Below are 12,949 nucleotides of genomic sequence, written 5' to 3' on the forward strand. Positions count from 1 at the left end.
ACCTCGAACAGGGAAATAGTCAATTGTGTTTGGAATGGAAAAAAAAAAAAAATTAAGTTTAACTACAAATTACAGTCTCCTGGATACTCACCATAAATTTTTTATTCACCTCTTCCCCCTTTTCTTTCTTTCCTTTTTCTCTGCCCCTCCCATCATGTCTGCTTTACGAATCTGAAAACAGATCTTTTTTTTTCCCCCACTAACCCTGACTGCCTCAGTAATGATCTAAATTAGTTATCTTTTACTTCCCCTTATCTACCTTTCAGCAAGTATTTTCCTGACACTCTGTGCTTCCCAATTTAGGAATCTGTTTTTTCCCTAATAATCTCTTTATTTCTTTACGATTACAAATATAGTATTTACTCCCATGCTGAACTAGCTAAGTCATTTTCAGATGTGAACCAGCTAAGCAAAAGAAGAGGAGAAAAGGCTCACTTCACAACTCAAATTAGTAAGAGCAAAAACAAAAAAGGCAAATAAAATTACTTGGTTTAAACTTACTTTTTACTACTATTTTTTTTCTTTTGTAATTTATTTTTTTATTGAAGGATAATTGCTTTATAGAATTTTGCTGTTTTCTATCAAACCTCAACATGAATCAGCCATAGGTATACATACATCTCTTCCCTTTTGAACCTCCCTCCCATCTCCTGCCCCATTCCACACCTCTAGATTGATACAGAGCCCCTGTTTGACTTTCCTGAGCCATATAGCAAATTCCTGTTGGCTATCTATTTTACATTCAATTCAGGAATTTTTAAAGTTCACCTTAGTTTTGGAGGGTCCTGAAGTCAGTCAGCCCCTCTCTCTATCTCTTTCTCACACACACAAGAACACTCCCCACTGAAGTTTCAATCAAGTAGTGGTTATTACTTGGCAGCATGTAGCTCTTTGCCTTGGGCAGCTTTTAAAATCCCTTGTTGGATGAGCCCCATTCCTGGTGATTCTAGCTGGGCAGGCCCAGGGTGGGTACATGGATATGTGTCTTCTGCAAAAATTTTCCCCAAATTCGGGTGTGATTGTCTCTGGTGAAGGACCACCGTGAGAGAAAAAACGGTTCCCGAGAGTCTCTAGGCCCTAAGAAAGCCCTGAAGAAATAAAACAATCCAGGGTGGCGGGCGCCTTAAAAATGCCCAGTTTTTTAAAGGGTCTAGAAATGCCTAGAATTTAAAGGGTCCTGTATGAGAAAATGAAATAGGATTAAGAATTCAACGATGTTAACATAACTCATCTCAAACACAGAAAGAAAAACTGTATTGCACAGAGCTTGAACAAAACCATGGAGTCTTCTGCTTGGTTCCTGTGAGAACCGAAGTTCCCAGACATAGGATGGAATTCTCTAAAGGAGACCAAGCGTGTTGCCACTGTATGGAAAACAAGTTTCAGAGCACAGAAAAAAGTTAGATTTCTCAAATGAAAGTTGTTCCTCCGACAGCTACCTTTTAAGCCACCTTTGGGGCTTTATGGCTCTGCTTGTCTGCCAGCAAAATAAATTTTAGTTTCCATGAAGGAATTCCAGTTATAGATATGAACTTGACTGTCAAGTAGTCCATGATGTTCTGATGGCCTCAAATCCAAGCGTCTTGCCACTTGAACAATGAAAACCAATCGAGTGAGAGGGCTTTCTAAAACCCACTCCTAGGAAGCAGGTACCGCAATAGAGTCCCACCACACGTTCACTGAGTGCTCCCAGATGGATGCAACGAAGAGGCATTCCAAGTTGGCAGGAGAGACTTTTCCTCAGTTCAACTCAAGTGGGAGCTGGATCAGAATGAAAACGAAATGGGAGAGGTGAGTCTGTGGGTCCCACTTTCCCTGAGCCTCTCAGAGAGTAAGCATCTCTCACCTTGAAGTCTGGCACGGAAAGCTATGCACATCTCATACAACACAGTCCCTGAATACGAGCCAGCTGCCTCCATTCCTTGACCAAAGGTGGTCCGCTATGTGCATCTTACAGGAAGCTCTAAGTAGCTAAGTGGAAACAGGCTTTCTGTGTTACTCTCCATTCATTCATCCCTTCTGAGAAAACCAACATGGGCTCCTGTGTTTTAAGATGTATCAGCAAGCTTTGACTAGAAGTGAACAGGATGGTGCCCTACATTCCTCTCCATGTGATCAGATGCACATGGATCCTGGCTAGAAGCTCCTTGGTTTCAAGAGCACACCCCACTGCCTGGGGCCCAGAACCCATCCAGGGTCTGAAGGCCTCATGGCAGGACTGGGTATGTATGTATGGATCAGCCGGGCTTTTAAAAACCCACAGGTGTTTTCAGCTTACAGTCACGAACAATGGGTGTCAGACTGAAATTTCTAAAAACAATTTTCCATTCTTTCAAGTCAGGCAGATACTTTGCAGAGAGACTTTTTCAGAAATCAAAAATCCTACTCTTGAGACAGCACAGCCTATGTACCAAGGACATCTTCCAGTCAAGATGCAGCAGATACGGACTGAGATGAGAAAGTCATCAACGCCAGTCCCCAGAGCTCCCCATGGGAACGTGCATGCTGCCAGCACAGGACAGACTGGGGTGTTTAATTGGCCCTCTTGACAAATGAAACCCCACCCCCACCCCACACACACCCCCAGCTGCTCTGGTGGTGCCCACTGTTAATAAACAGACTCAAGTTACAGAGGCTTCCTATTCAAACAAAATGTAGCCAACCACAGAGATAAGCAGGAACCCTCCAGGTTCTCCCTCCTGGCCTCTCATTTCTTTGCAAGAATCACCCAGAAGGACCAGTCTTCTGCAGAAAGGCTTTCCTTTCTGCTCCTCCTGTTTTCCCGGGTACCTGCTCAGATAAGCCTCTGACACGTCTTCACAATTTCCTTACTCAGATCTCTTTCTGCCCCTCTAACAGGAAGCTGAGAATAACTTAGACGCAAGATACTTTTCAAAAGCTAAGTGCTGACCTCCAGTCCAGGAAGACTCTATCTCGTAGCTGTCTGGAACTCCACTGCCCACTGCTGCTGATGGCAGGCATCTGTATCTGCTTATAGGAGACTTTCTGAAGCCTCTAGACCCCTGGGTCAAACTGGACATCTCTGGCGAGCTTGAGATGAGACCCTGCTCTCATCCAGGGCCCTCGGCTTATGGTAACACTTCCCTCAGCATCACTGTAACTGATGGGGCATGGGTGCCAGTAGGGCCACAGGACAACATGCAGACTCCATGAAAACCGGGGATTATGGAAGTGAAAGTGGAAGCCACTCAGTCGTGTCTGACTCTTTGCGACCCCATGGACTATACAGTCCATGGAATTCTCAAGGCCAGAAAACTGGAGTGGGTAGCCTATCCCTTCTCCAGGGCATCTTCCTGACCCAGGAATTGAACCAGGGTCTCCTGCATTGCAGGCGGATTCTTTACCAACTGAGCTATCAGGGAAGCCCGGGATTATGAAACTACCAAATACTGATACACAGGGATTAGGAACCAAGTTACTGTCTTCAAATTCAGTTCAATGCTCTGTAATCACACCGGAGTGACAAGGAGTTTGTCCATGGTGTGCAGCTCAAAATGCTAATTGGAGGCTAGAACAGGTGTGTGGCTGAGCTGCTGTTGAATATTAATTAAGTAATCTTAACCGATACGTATACTGCCCTCACCTAACGTCACGGTGCATGCTTGCTAATACTCTCATTCATTCTTGTGCTGTCAAGCACAGAAATCATGTTAATATGTACTTTTGTAAATGGAAGTGCTGTAGTAAACCGTGTATGAATAAGAGCCACTTATAAATAGAAAGTGGGAACAGAGGCATGTGCCTTCGAGGAAGATGATTGAGGGCTATGTTAAAAAGACAAGGATTGATTTATTATGGCAAAACAACTCAAGAAATCGAACTGACAAAGACAACAATAGAAGGGAAAGGCTGTGGGAGTCGATGGGCTTTTTCCTCCAAGAGGAGGGTCTGCTAGAAATAATGCAGGGGTCCCGCTTGGAAAGCAGTTCCGTGTCAGTTCTCAGCTGAGACGCTTTCCTGTGCAACCACTCACTCACGTTAAGTTCCCTTTATTGCATCTGAAAGCACTCTGGAAAACTCGGTTTATACTCAGAGTATCTCTTCAGGAAGGCATCTTCTAGTAAAAAGGAATTCAGACCTGTGCTTCTTATTTGCATATTCTTTAAACCTTCAAAGGGATGTTGAGATCTGACAAATACTAATATCCTTGTGGGCATAATCTAATGGCTTAATTCACATGAGGGTGCTCCCAGGCATCCTAGGACAGATGACTGTCATACCCTGGATCAGTGGGGCTTGTCTGCTGTGAGGAGATGATGGGAGAAAGGAAGAGAAAAGCGAACAAAATTGTTTTGGAAATGATGGGTGGGCGGGGTGACAGAGCAAACATATCAAATACGGAGAAAATGTTTGGAGATAGTTTGGATCTCACGTGGATAGGAGAGATGTCCCATCCAACCCTGGTTACAGCTGGAAGGGACAAGACTCTGATTTCTACAGTGAGAATTTTATTGGAGGACACAAACTGCCTGCAATTAACATCTTAGGAAAGTGGGAGAAAATTAACAAATAATATGCAGAGAAGCAGGAGCAAACTTCCAGGCTAGACATTAAGTTTGCCCGGAGACCCCTGCAGACACCCTCAAGTACTAGTAATGCTTTCTGGGTGATATGAGAGGAAAAGGTAATTTCATGAACCATATTTTGACAAGACCAGACTCTGAACAGGGCAATGTGTATATTCCAGCTGGTTTTAAGACAGTGAGCGCCAGACAGTCCTTGCCACACTCCAGGCTGTTAACTTATAAAGAGGGCCTCAAGTCCACTCCTGTTCAGTTAGTGCCCCGGTCTGGATGTTCTCAATTTCTGAACTGAGGCTTCAGGAACTCTTCACCTTATCTTGACCACTGTTGCAAGAGCTGACACAACATCCTACTGACTGGAAGGGTTAATGGGGACAGGACAGTCCAACTTATTTCAGGCAGGAGCTAGTAAATGCAGATTCATATTTCATTTACTGCACGTATGACTGAGTATCTGTATCATAAAGCGGCCCGGTAAAAACCTTGGCCAAGTACTTATTTCATGAACATAGTGACTGAACTAAGTCCGTCAGGTTTTTGCTGTAAGAGCTATTTTAAGGATCGACTGAGGTGTTATGTGCCTCTCCACTAAACAGCCCCAGATTGTAGTACTTTTAAAATATTTGGGACCATCTGGGGGAAAAAAACGATTCAGACATCACACTATCAGTCAGGTTTCATTCCAAGTGATTTAAGAATTTCACATTAACATTTGAAGCCATAAAAGTACCTTAAAAAAAAAAAGTAACCTCGGTTGGGGGAAAGACTTTCTAATGAGAATTGAAAACTCAGAAACCAAAAAAAGACTTTATGGATAAATCTGATTATATCAACATCAAAGAAGCAGCATAAACACAGTTAAAAGGCAATGTGCTGCTAAGTTGCTTCAGTCATGTCCGACTCTGTGCGACCCCCATAGACGGCAGCCCACCAGGCTCCTGCATCCCTGGGATTCTCCAGGCAAGAAAGGGAAAAGTGAAAGTGAAGTCGCTCAGTCGTGTCTGACTCTGTGCAACCCCGTGGACTGCAGCCCACCAGGCTCCTCTGTCCATGGGATTTTCCAGGCAAGAGTACTGGAGTGGGGTGCCATTGCCTTCTCCAAAAGGCAATGTACAGACTAGGAAAATATATTTGCAACCTGTACTGCTGACAAGAGCTCTCTCTTGATTAGAAAAAGACAAACAATGCAAAGAAAGAATGAGCAAAAGATCAACAACTTATAGTAAAAGAAATACAAGTGGCAGAGCCATAGGAAAGATATGTAACCTCACTTATAAAATACACTAAGACACGTTTTTCCTTTTCACCTGTGAAGTTAGCAAAAATACCAAAATCTGACAACACACTGTGCTGGAGAAGCTGTAGGTAAACGGGCAGGATCACGCATTGCTGGTAGAAGCTCACCTTGGTGTCCCCTGGGGAGGGCAAACAGGCACTATCAGAGTTACGAATGCATGCAGCTCAGAATACAGCCCATTTCTTGAATTTATACTAGAAATAGGCCTATCAACTTCCAAAAGAACATATTAAGTTATTCACCACATTACTGTCAGTCATAATAAGACTTGGAAGCAGCCAAAATGACAGCCACAGGGGAACGGTGCAATAAATCACAACACAACTATACCCAAAAAAAAAAAAAAAATTGTGCTTCTGTAAAAAAGAATGAGAACTACATATGCATAGGGAAAAAAATCATGTTATGTGAAACAAAGGTTTCTGATAGCATATGTAGTATACTGCTCTGTAAAACGAGATAAAGGAATATACTGAATAAATTCATATATAGCCACACACACAGAAACACACAGACACACACACACACACACATAACCATCTCTGTGAGCAGACAATTAACTAGTACGAATGATAACCATGAACAGTATGAAAAGGCAAAAAGATAGGACACTGAAAGATGAACTCACCAGGTCAGTTGGTGTCCAACATGATACTGGAGAAGAGTGGAGAAATAACTCCAGAAAGAATGGAGAGACGGAGCCAAAACAAAACCAACACCCAGTTATGGATGCGACAGGTGATGGAAGTAAAGTCCAATGCTGTAAAGAGCAATACTGCATAGGAACCTGGAATATTAGGTCCATGAATCAAGGTAAATTGGAAGTGGTCAAACAGAAGAGGGCAAGAGTGAACATCGACATTATAGGAATCAAAGAACTAAAATGGACTGGAATGGGGGAGTTTAATTCATATGACCATTATATCCAACTACTGAGGGTAGGAATCCCTTAGAAGAAACAGAGTAGCCCTCAAAGTCAACAGAAGAGTCCAAAATGCAGTACTTGGATGCAATCTCAAAAATGACAGAATGATTTATTTCCAAGGCAAACCATTCAATATCACAGTAATCCAAGTCTATGCCCCAATCAATAATGCCAAAGAAGCTGAACAGTTCTATGATGACCTACAAGACCTTACAGAACTAACGCCCCAAAAAGGTCCTTTCATCATAGGGGACTGGAATGCAAAAGTAAGATGTCAAGAGATACCTGGATTAATGGTCAAGTTTGGCCTTGGAGTACAAAATGAAGCAGGGCAAAAGCTAACAGAGTTTTGCCAAGAGAATGCACTGGTCATAGCAAACACACTCTTCCAATAACACAAGAGAAGACTCTACACATGGTTATCACCAGATGGTCAATACCCAAATCAGACTGATTATATTCTTTGTAGCCAAAGATGGAGAAGCTCTATACAGTCAGCAAAAACAAGGCTGGGACCTGACTGTGGCTCAGATCATGAACTCCTTATTGCCAAATTCAGACTTAAATTGAAGAAAGTAGGCAACCACTAGACCATTCAAGTATGATCTAAATCAAATCCCTTATGATTATACAGTAGAAGTGACAAATAGATTCAAGGGATTAGATCTGATAGACAGTACCTGAAGAACTATGGACGGAGCTTCGTGACATTATACAGGAGGCAGTGATCAAGACCATCCCCAGGAAAAAAGGAATGCAAAAAGGCAAAGTAATTGTCTGAGATGGCCTTACAAATAGCTGAGAAAAGAAGAGAAGCTAAAGGCAAAGGAGAAAATGAAAGATATACCCATCTGAAAGCAGTGTTCCAAAGAATAGCAAGGAGAGATAAGAAAGCCTTCTTCAGTGATCAATGCAAAGAATAGAGGAAAACAATAGAATGGGAAAGACTAGAGATCTCTTCAAGAAAATCAGAGATACCAAGGGAACATGTCATGCAAAGATGGGCTCGATAAAGGACAGAAATGGTATGGACCTAACAGAAGCAGAAGATATTAACAAGAGGTGGCAAGAATACACAGAAGAACTGTACAAAAAAGATTTTAATGACCCATATAACCATGATGGTGTGATCACTCACTTAGAGCCAGGCATCCTGGAATGCGAAGTCAAGTGGGCCTTAGGAAGCACCGTAACGAACAAAGCTAGTGGAGGTGATGGAATTCCAGTTGAACTATTTCAAACCCTAAGAGATGGTGCTGTTAAAGTGCTGCACTCAATATGCCAGCAAATTTGGAAAACTCAGCAGTGGCCACAGGACTGGAAAAGGTCAGTTTTCACTCCAATCCCAAAGAAAGGCAGTGCCAAACTACTGCACAAACTAATGTTCAAACTACTGCACAACTGCACTCATCTCACACGCTAGCAAAGTAACGCTCAAAATTCCCCAAGCCAGGCTTCATCAATATGTGAACCATGAACTTCCAGATGTTCAATCTGGATTTAGAAAAGGCAGAGGAACCAGAGATCAAATTGCCAACATCTGTTGGATCACAGAAAAAGCAAGAGAGTTCCAAATAAACATCTACTGCTTTATTGACTACGCCAAAGCCTTTGACTATGTGGATCACAGCAAACTGTGGGAAATTCTTCAAGAGATGGGAATACTAGACTACCTCACCTGCCTCCCGAGAAATCTGTACGCAGGTCAAGAAGCAACAGTTAGAACCACACATGCAACAATGGACTCATTCTAAACTGGGAAAGAAATATGTGAAAGCTATATATTGTCACCCTGCTTGTTTAACTTATACACAGAGTACATCATGCGAAATGCTGGGCTGAATGAAGCAGAAGCTGGAATCAAGATTGCTGGGAGAAATATCAATAACCTCAGATATGCAGATGATACCACCCTTATAGCAGAAAGTGAAGAGGATCTAAAGAGCCTCTTGATGAAAGTGAAAAAGGAGATGAAAACGCTGAAAACTAAGGTCATGGCATCCAGTCCCATCACTTCATAGCAAATAGATGGGGAAACAATGGAAACAGTGAGAGACTATTTTCCTGGGTTTGAAAATGTCTGCAGATGGTGACTACAACCATGAAATTAAAAGACACTTGTTCCTTGGAAGAAAAGCTATGACCAATCTAGACAGCATATTAAAAAGCAGAGACATTACTTTACTGACAAAGGTCCATGTAGTCAAAGCTATGGCTTTTCCACCACTACCTTGGCCACCTGATGTGAAGAACTGACTCATTGGAAAAGACCCTGATGCTGGGAAAGGTTGAAGGCAGGAGGAGAAGGGGACGACAGAGGATGAGATGGTTGGATGGCATCACTGACTCGATGGACATGAGTTCAAGCAAGCTTCGGGAGTTGGTGATGGTCAGGGAAGCCTGGAGTGCTGCAGCCCATGGGGTCACAAAGATTCGGACACGACTGAGCAACAAAACTGAACTGTACTGAATGTTTACCTGTCTACAATGGGGCAGGAAGCAGGTGAGTGTTTGGGTGAAGAGACAGCAATCTCAGGGTAAATATAATTTTATACGTTTTGCTTTCTGAACCATGTCAATTATTACCTATTCCAAATTTAAACCTACAACTTGTTTGAAAAAGTAAATACTTGGATCTGATTTTTACTGCTTTTTCTTCTCCTTTCTGGAGGGTATCATCAGCAATGACTTCTTACAGCCTTGGTCCTGCATTGGTGATCGTGTCCACTCTGGGACTGCCTGGGGCCCTCTCACCACAAAGGAGGAGGGGGAGTGTTAAGGCCAGTGAGGTTATCAAAGGAGACAAGGTGGGAGCCAGAGGGGCCAATGAAAGGGCAGCTTCTTGCAGCAGCCTGGGAGAGAAAGAGTACGGTGGGGCGGCCAGAAGGAGGAAGAGCAGAGACATGCGGATCAGGTCAGTACGGGGCCCAGGTCTTCACCAGGGAGTGCTCAGCACAGCACGTAGGGGTGTGAGAAGGGTCATCGCTCAGGACTCAGAACACAAGAGGGGGCCGTCCCCACTGGGTCGCCTGAGCAGCGTGGCCCTAACAAAGAACTCAGAGCCTTGATCTCGTCTTCTAATGGTATAATAGATCTCACACAGTCAGCATTTTATACATACTACATTTACTCCTCACAACAACTCCACTACAAGGAACCATCACAGACCCATTTTCTGGAGGAGTCCATTGAGGCTCAGAGAGCTTAGGTAAGTAACTCAAGGTCATAGAGTCACAAAGAAGCAGAGCCGCAGTTAGAAGCTACGAGTCCCTGAGCCAAGGTCTGTCTTAGCTGCTACACTATTAAAAAAAACAGTAAAGTCAAAACTATGATTCACAAGTAGGTGAATTCTATAAATACTTGCAGTTTCCCAAGATAGTCCTCGGGAAACTTGTAGACCTACATAAAACTATTCTTCCCCCAAGCTTCTGGCACTCAGAGGTAGAGAAGATACCAGAGGGACTGAACGCTTTATAACAAAACACAGCCTCGCTAACGAGCCCACTCCCTCATTCGGGGCCACGTACAAAAATCAGAGCTAGGAACAGTCCACACCTGGCTGTGGGACTGTGTCTGGAAAGGACTTAGAAACCAGATGGGCATTTACCTTTGTGCCATCCACAAGGTAATGACAGCTTTTTCAAGTGTCAAGAGTCAAAACTACATTATATTTATAATGAACTGGGCATGAAAGTTGGTCATTTAAGTGAGGTCCAAGGTCTTTCTCTTAAGACTAGATCTTTGAATCTAAAACTTATACAGAGGGGTTTCTATTTCAATTTTTACTCTTGAAGTGTTGAAAATGGGATTCAAAATTAAAGACTTCAATAAGGAAAAAGAGATGATAGAAAGAATTATTGCATTACCAGTTAGCAGTTACTGCCTTTCTCTAAAAGCCCAAAATTGCACCGTTCAGCTTAAAAGAAGATATATCACAGAATTTCTCATTAATCTTCCACAATTCTTATACTATACCTTCTTAGGTCTCACAGCTATCCCCGATTATAGTGGGTGCATCAGCTGCAATTTCATCTCATCATCTCTTTTACCCACAACCAATGGAGATAAATAAGTTCATGAAAAAAGTTGAATATCAATTCAATAAACTGGTTTGTTGAAAGGGAACAAGGGGCTACTCACAACGGAACATTGATTAGTGAATTACTCTAAGAGGCCATTTAATATTAAAGCATTAATTACCATCTTAAGTAGAGTTTGCCTAGATAAGCCTTACAGAAAGTTATTAAGGGCTTAGGTGTGGTGATTAAGATTATATAATCCTGACTTCTAAAGGTTTATTATAAATCTCTCCAGGACAATAATTTTTTCAAGTATTCAAGCCATCAAAAACTCTTGTATTTATTTGAATTTTAGCCTTCTTATGGAAAAAAAATGCTGTAATCCCATTTATTTCTCTCTTTTCTTCCGGCCCTTCTTCTTTAACTCATTGACAAATTTAGGTTTCTACAAGATACCTTTCACTCACAAGGCTAAATGCATGCATAAAGTGTTTTTAAAGCTCTCAAACATGCAAACATCTGAAATTTCAGAAAGAAAAGGGATGCAGCAGACATACAAACACATAAACATAAAATATCCCCATCCTAGAAATTAAAAACATCCCCCTCCAATGGCAAAATCAAGCACAGCAAGCACACAGGGGACATACTGGCATTGCTACCAGCTACCCGCCAGCCACACTGATGTTTGCAAGCCATCCTTTTGGGAGCTGGGGTACAACAGGTGAGTTTCAGCGCTGTGTTGTCCGGAGGGCTTGACTCCGCATGGCAACAGAACAAAAATCCGGCAAGCCAGTCCCGGCCAAAGAGACCCCCTCCCCACCTTCAGCTTGACTGCCCCTCACCTGCTCCCCTTCTCTCCTCTCTCCCCAGAAGAAGGCACTTCACGGAAACGTCTGGGAAAGCCCTTGGACTTTATTTTGTTACACCCTCTAAATGGACAAAAAACAGAAGAGAACAGGTGTAGAAGACAGTACTTTCAATCGGCCACCCCTCCCTCCCATTTCGCACAGACCAACCCCACCACTGGACCTCGCTGGGGGCATGCTCCAAAGAGAAGGGTTTACCCACAAAGATTACTGGGCTTCTTAAGGTTTTTCAAAACTGAGGTAAGAAATGCAAAAAGGGAAATTCTGCTCTTAAAAAGCTGTCTTTAAGATACTAGAAATCTGTTATCACCCACAGTGTGATCAGAACATAAGGATACCACCGACCCAGTAACAGCTTCTGATGAGCCTCCCACCTTTGACAAGCTCCCCTGGCAAACAGGATGGCTTAAACCACCGCTGGGATAAACACAATTTGGCAGGAACAGGTTGGGTACCGTTTGAACCTCAGTTCTGCCACAAATTTCTCTGAAACTGGTGCTGTGCGACTGGTCTGGGGCTTGGTCTTTTCTCCATGCATGTCTCTGCTCTCTGGAAAGACACTTTGATTCACAATACAGGGGGTGGATTCACACGAGGGCAGCTCAGATACGGGCGGCTGGGGTGGGGTGGGGTGGGGTAGCAGTGGGCAAGTGACTGCGATACACTAGGTCTGACGTTTCATTTCCTCTTAATACTTAAATAAGCAGAGCGCTGGAGGCTTGGCTCTAGCATTTGAAAAGATGCACTGTGATCACCCTGAGAAGTGTTGCTTTAATTATATGTAATCCCCAAACCACCTGGGCTATAGGAGTTCGCATTGAAAGGATTTTGTATTCTTTCTCAACTCCATAGAACACTAGAGACTAACACCGATATGGAAACATTCTCCTTTTTGGAAGTTCTTCTTAATCTCATGCAGAACTCTGCATTCAGGACGTGATTTCAAAGAACACTTGTGAACTTCTGATTGTCTTGGTGGCTTCCTGCTTCTCAGAATGGACTTTCTCTAATGCGTAACTGTTGGTTTTTTCTTCTCCATCAATACAAGATTTCCTTTATGTTGATAATTAATAGCCTCGATGGTGGGTAAAAGTGCTTGGTGCTGAAACCAAATAAGGGCTAAGTCAAAACTTGGGAAAATGATTAAAAAGCAGTGGAGGGGGGAAGGTGCTATAATCCAGAATTTCTTGTCTCCCTCTATTGAGCACACTGTGGAATTGCAACAACTGTCCTCAAACCCTCTCTCTCACACACGCAGCGCGGCTACCAACATTAATCCCAGGCAATCACGAGTG

General features: G+C 43.0%; 1 protein-coding gene across 19 annotated transcripts in view; it reads right to left on the reverse strand.

Annotated features, from left to right (window-relative positions):
- Positions 1-12,949, reverse strand: part of PTPRG (protein tyrosine phosphatase receptor type G) — a 777,241-nt gene that overhangs the window by 68,210 nt on the left and 696,082 nt on the right. For 14 of the 19 annotated variants that reach the window (XM_086367083.1, XM_086367082.1, XM_086367090.1 and 11 more), the window contains one exon: positions 11,631-11,717. The exons of 4 other annotated variants lie outside the window; for them this stretch is intronic. In XM_086367083.1, coding sequence (XP_086223209.1) covers positions 11,631-11,717 — 87 coding nt within the window. Of the gene's footprint in view, positions 1-11,630; positions 12,757-12,949 lie in introns of those variants that run through there. One more of the 19 variants, XM_086367097.1, reaches the window with a different exon arrangement.

This window comes from Bos grunniens, chromosome 22 (assembly GCF_055505025.1).
Source record: "Bos grunniens cultivar Pamir isolate PY7600 chromosome 22, Bosgru_T2T1.0, whole genome shotgun sequence".
Classification (NCBI taxonomy): domain Eukaryota; kingdom Metazoa; phylum Chordata; class Mammalia; order Artiodactyla; family Bovidae; genus Bos; species Bos grunniens.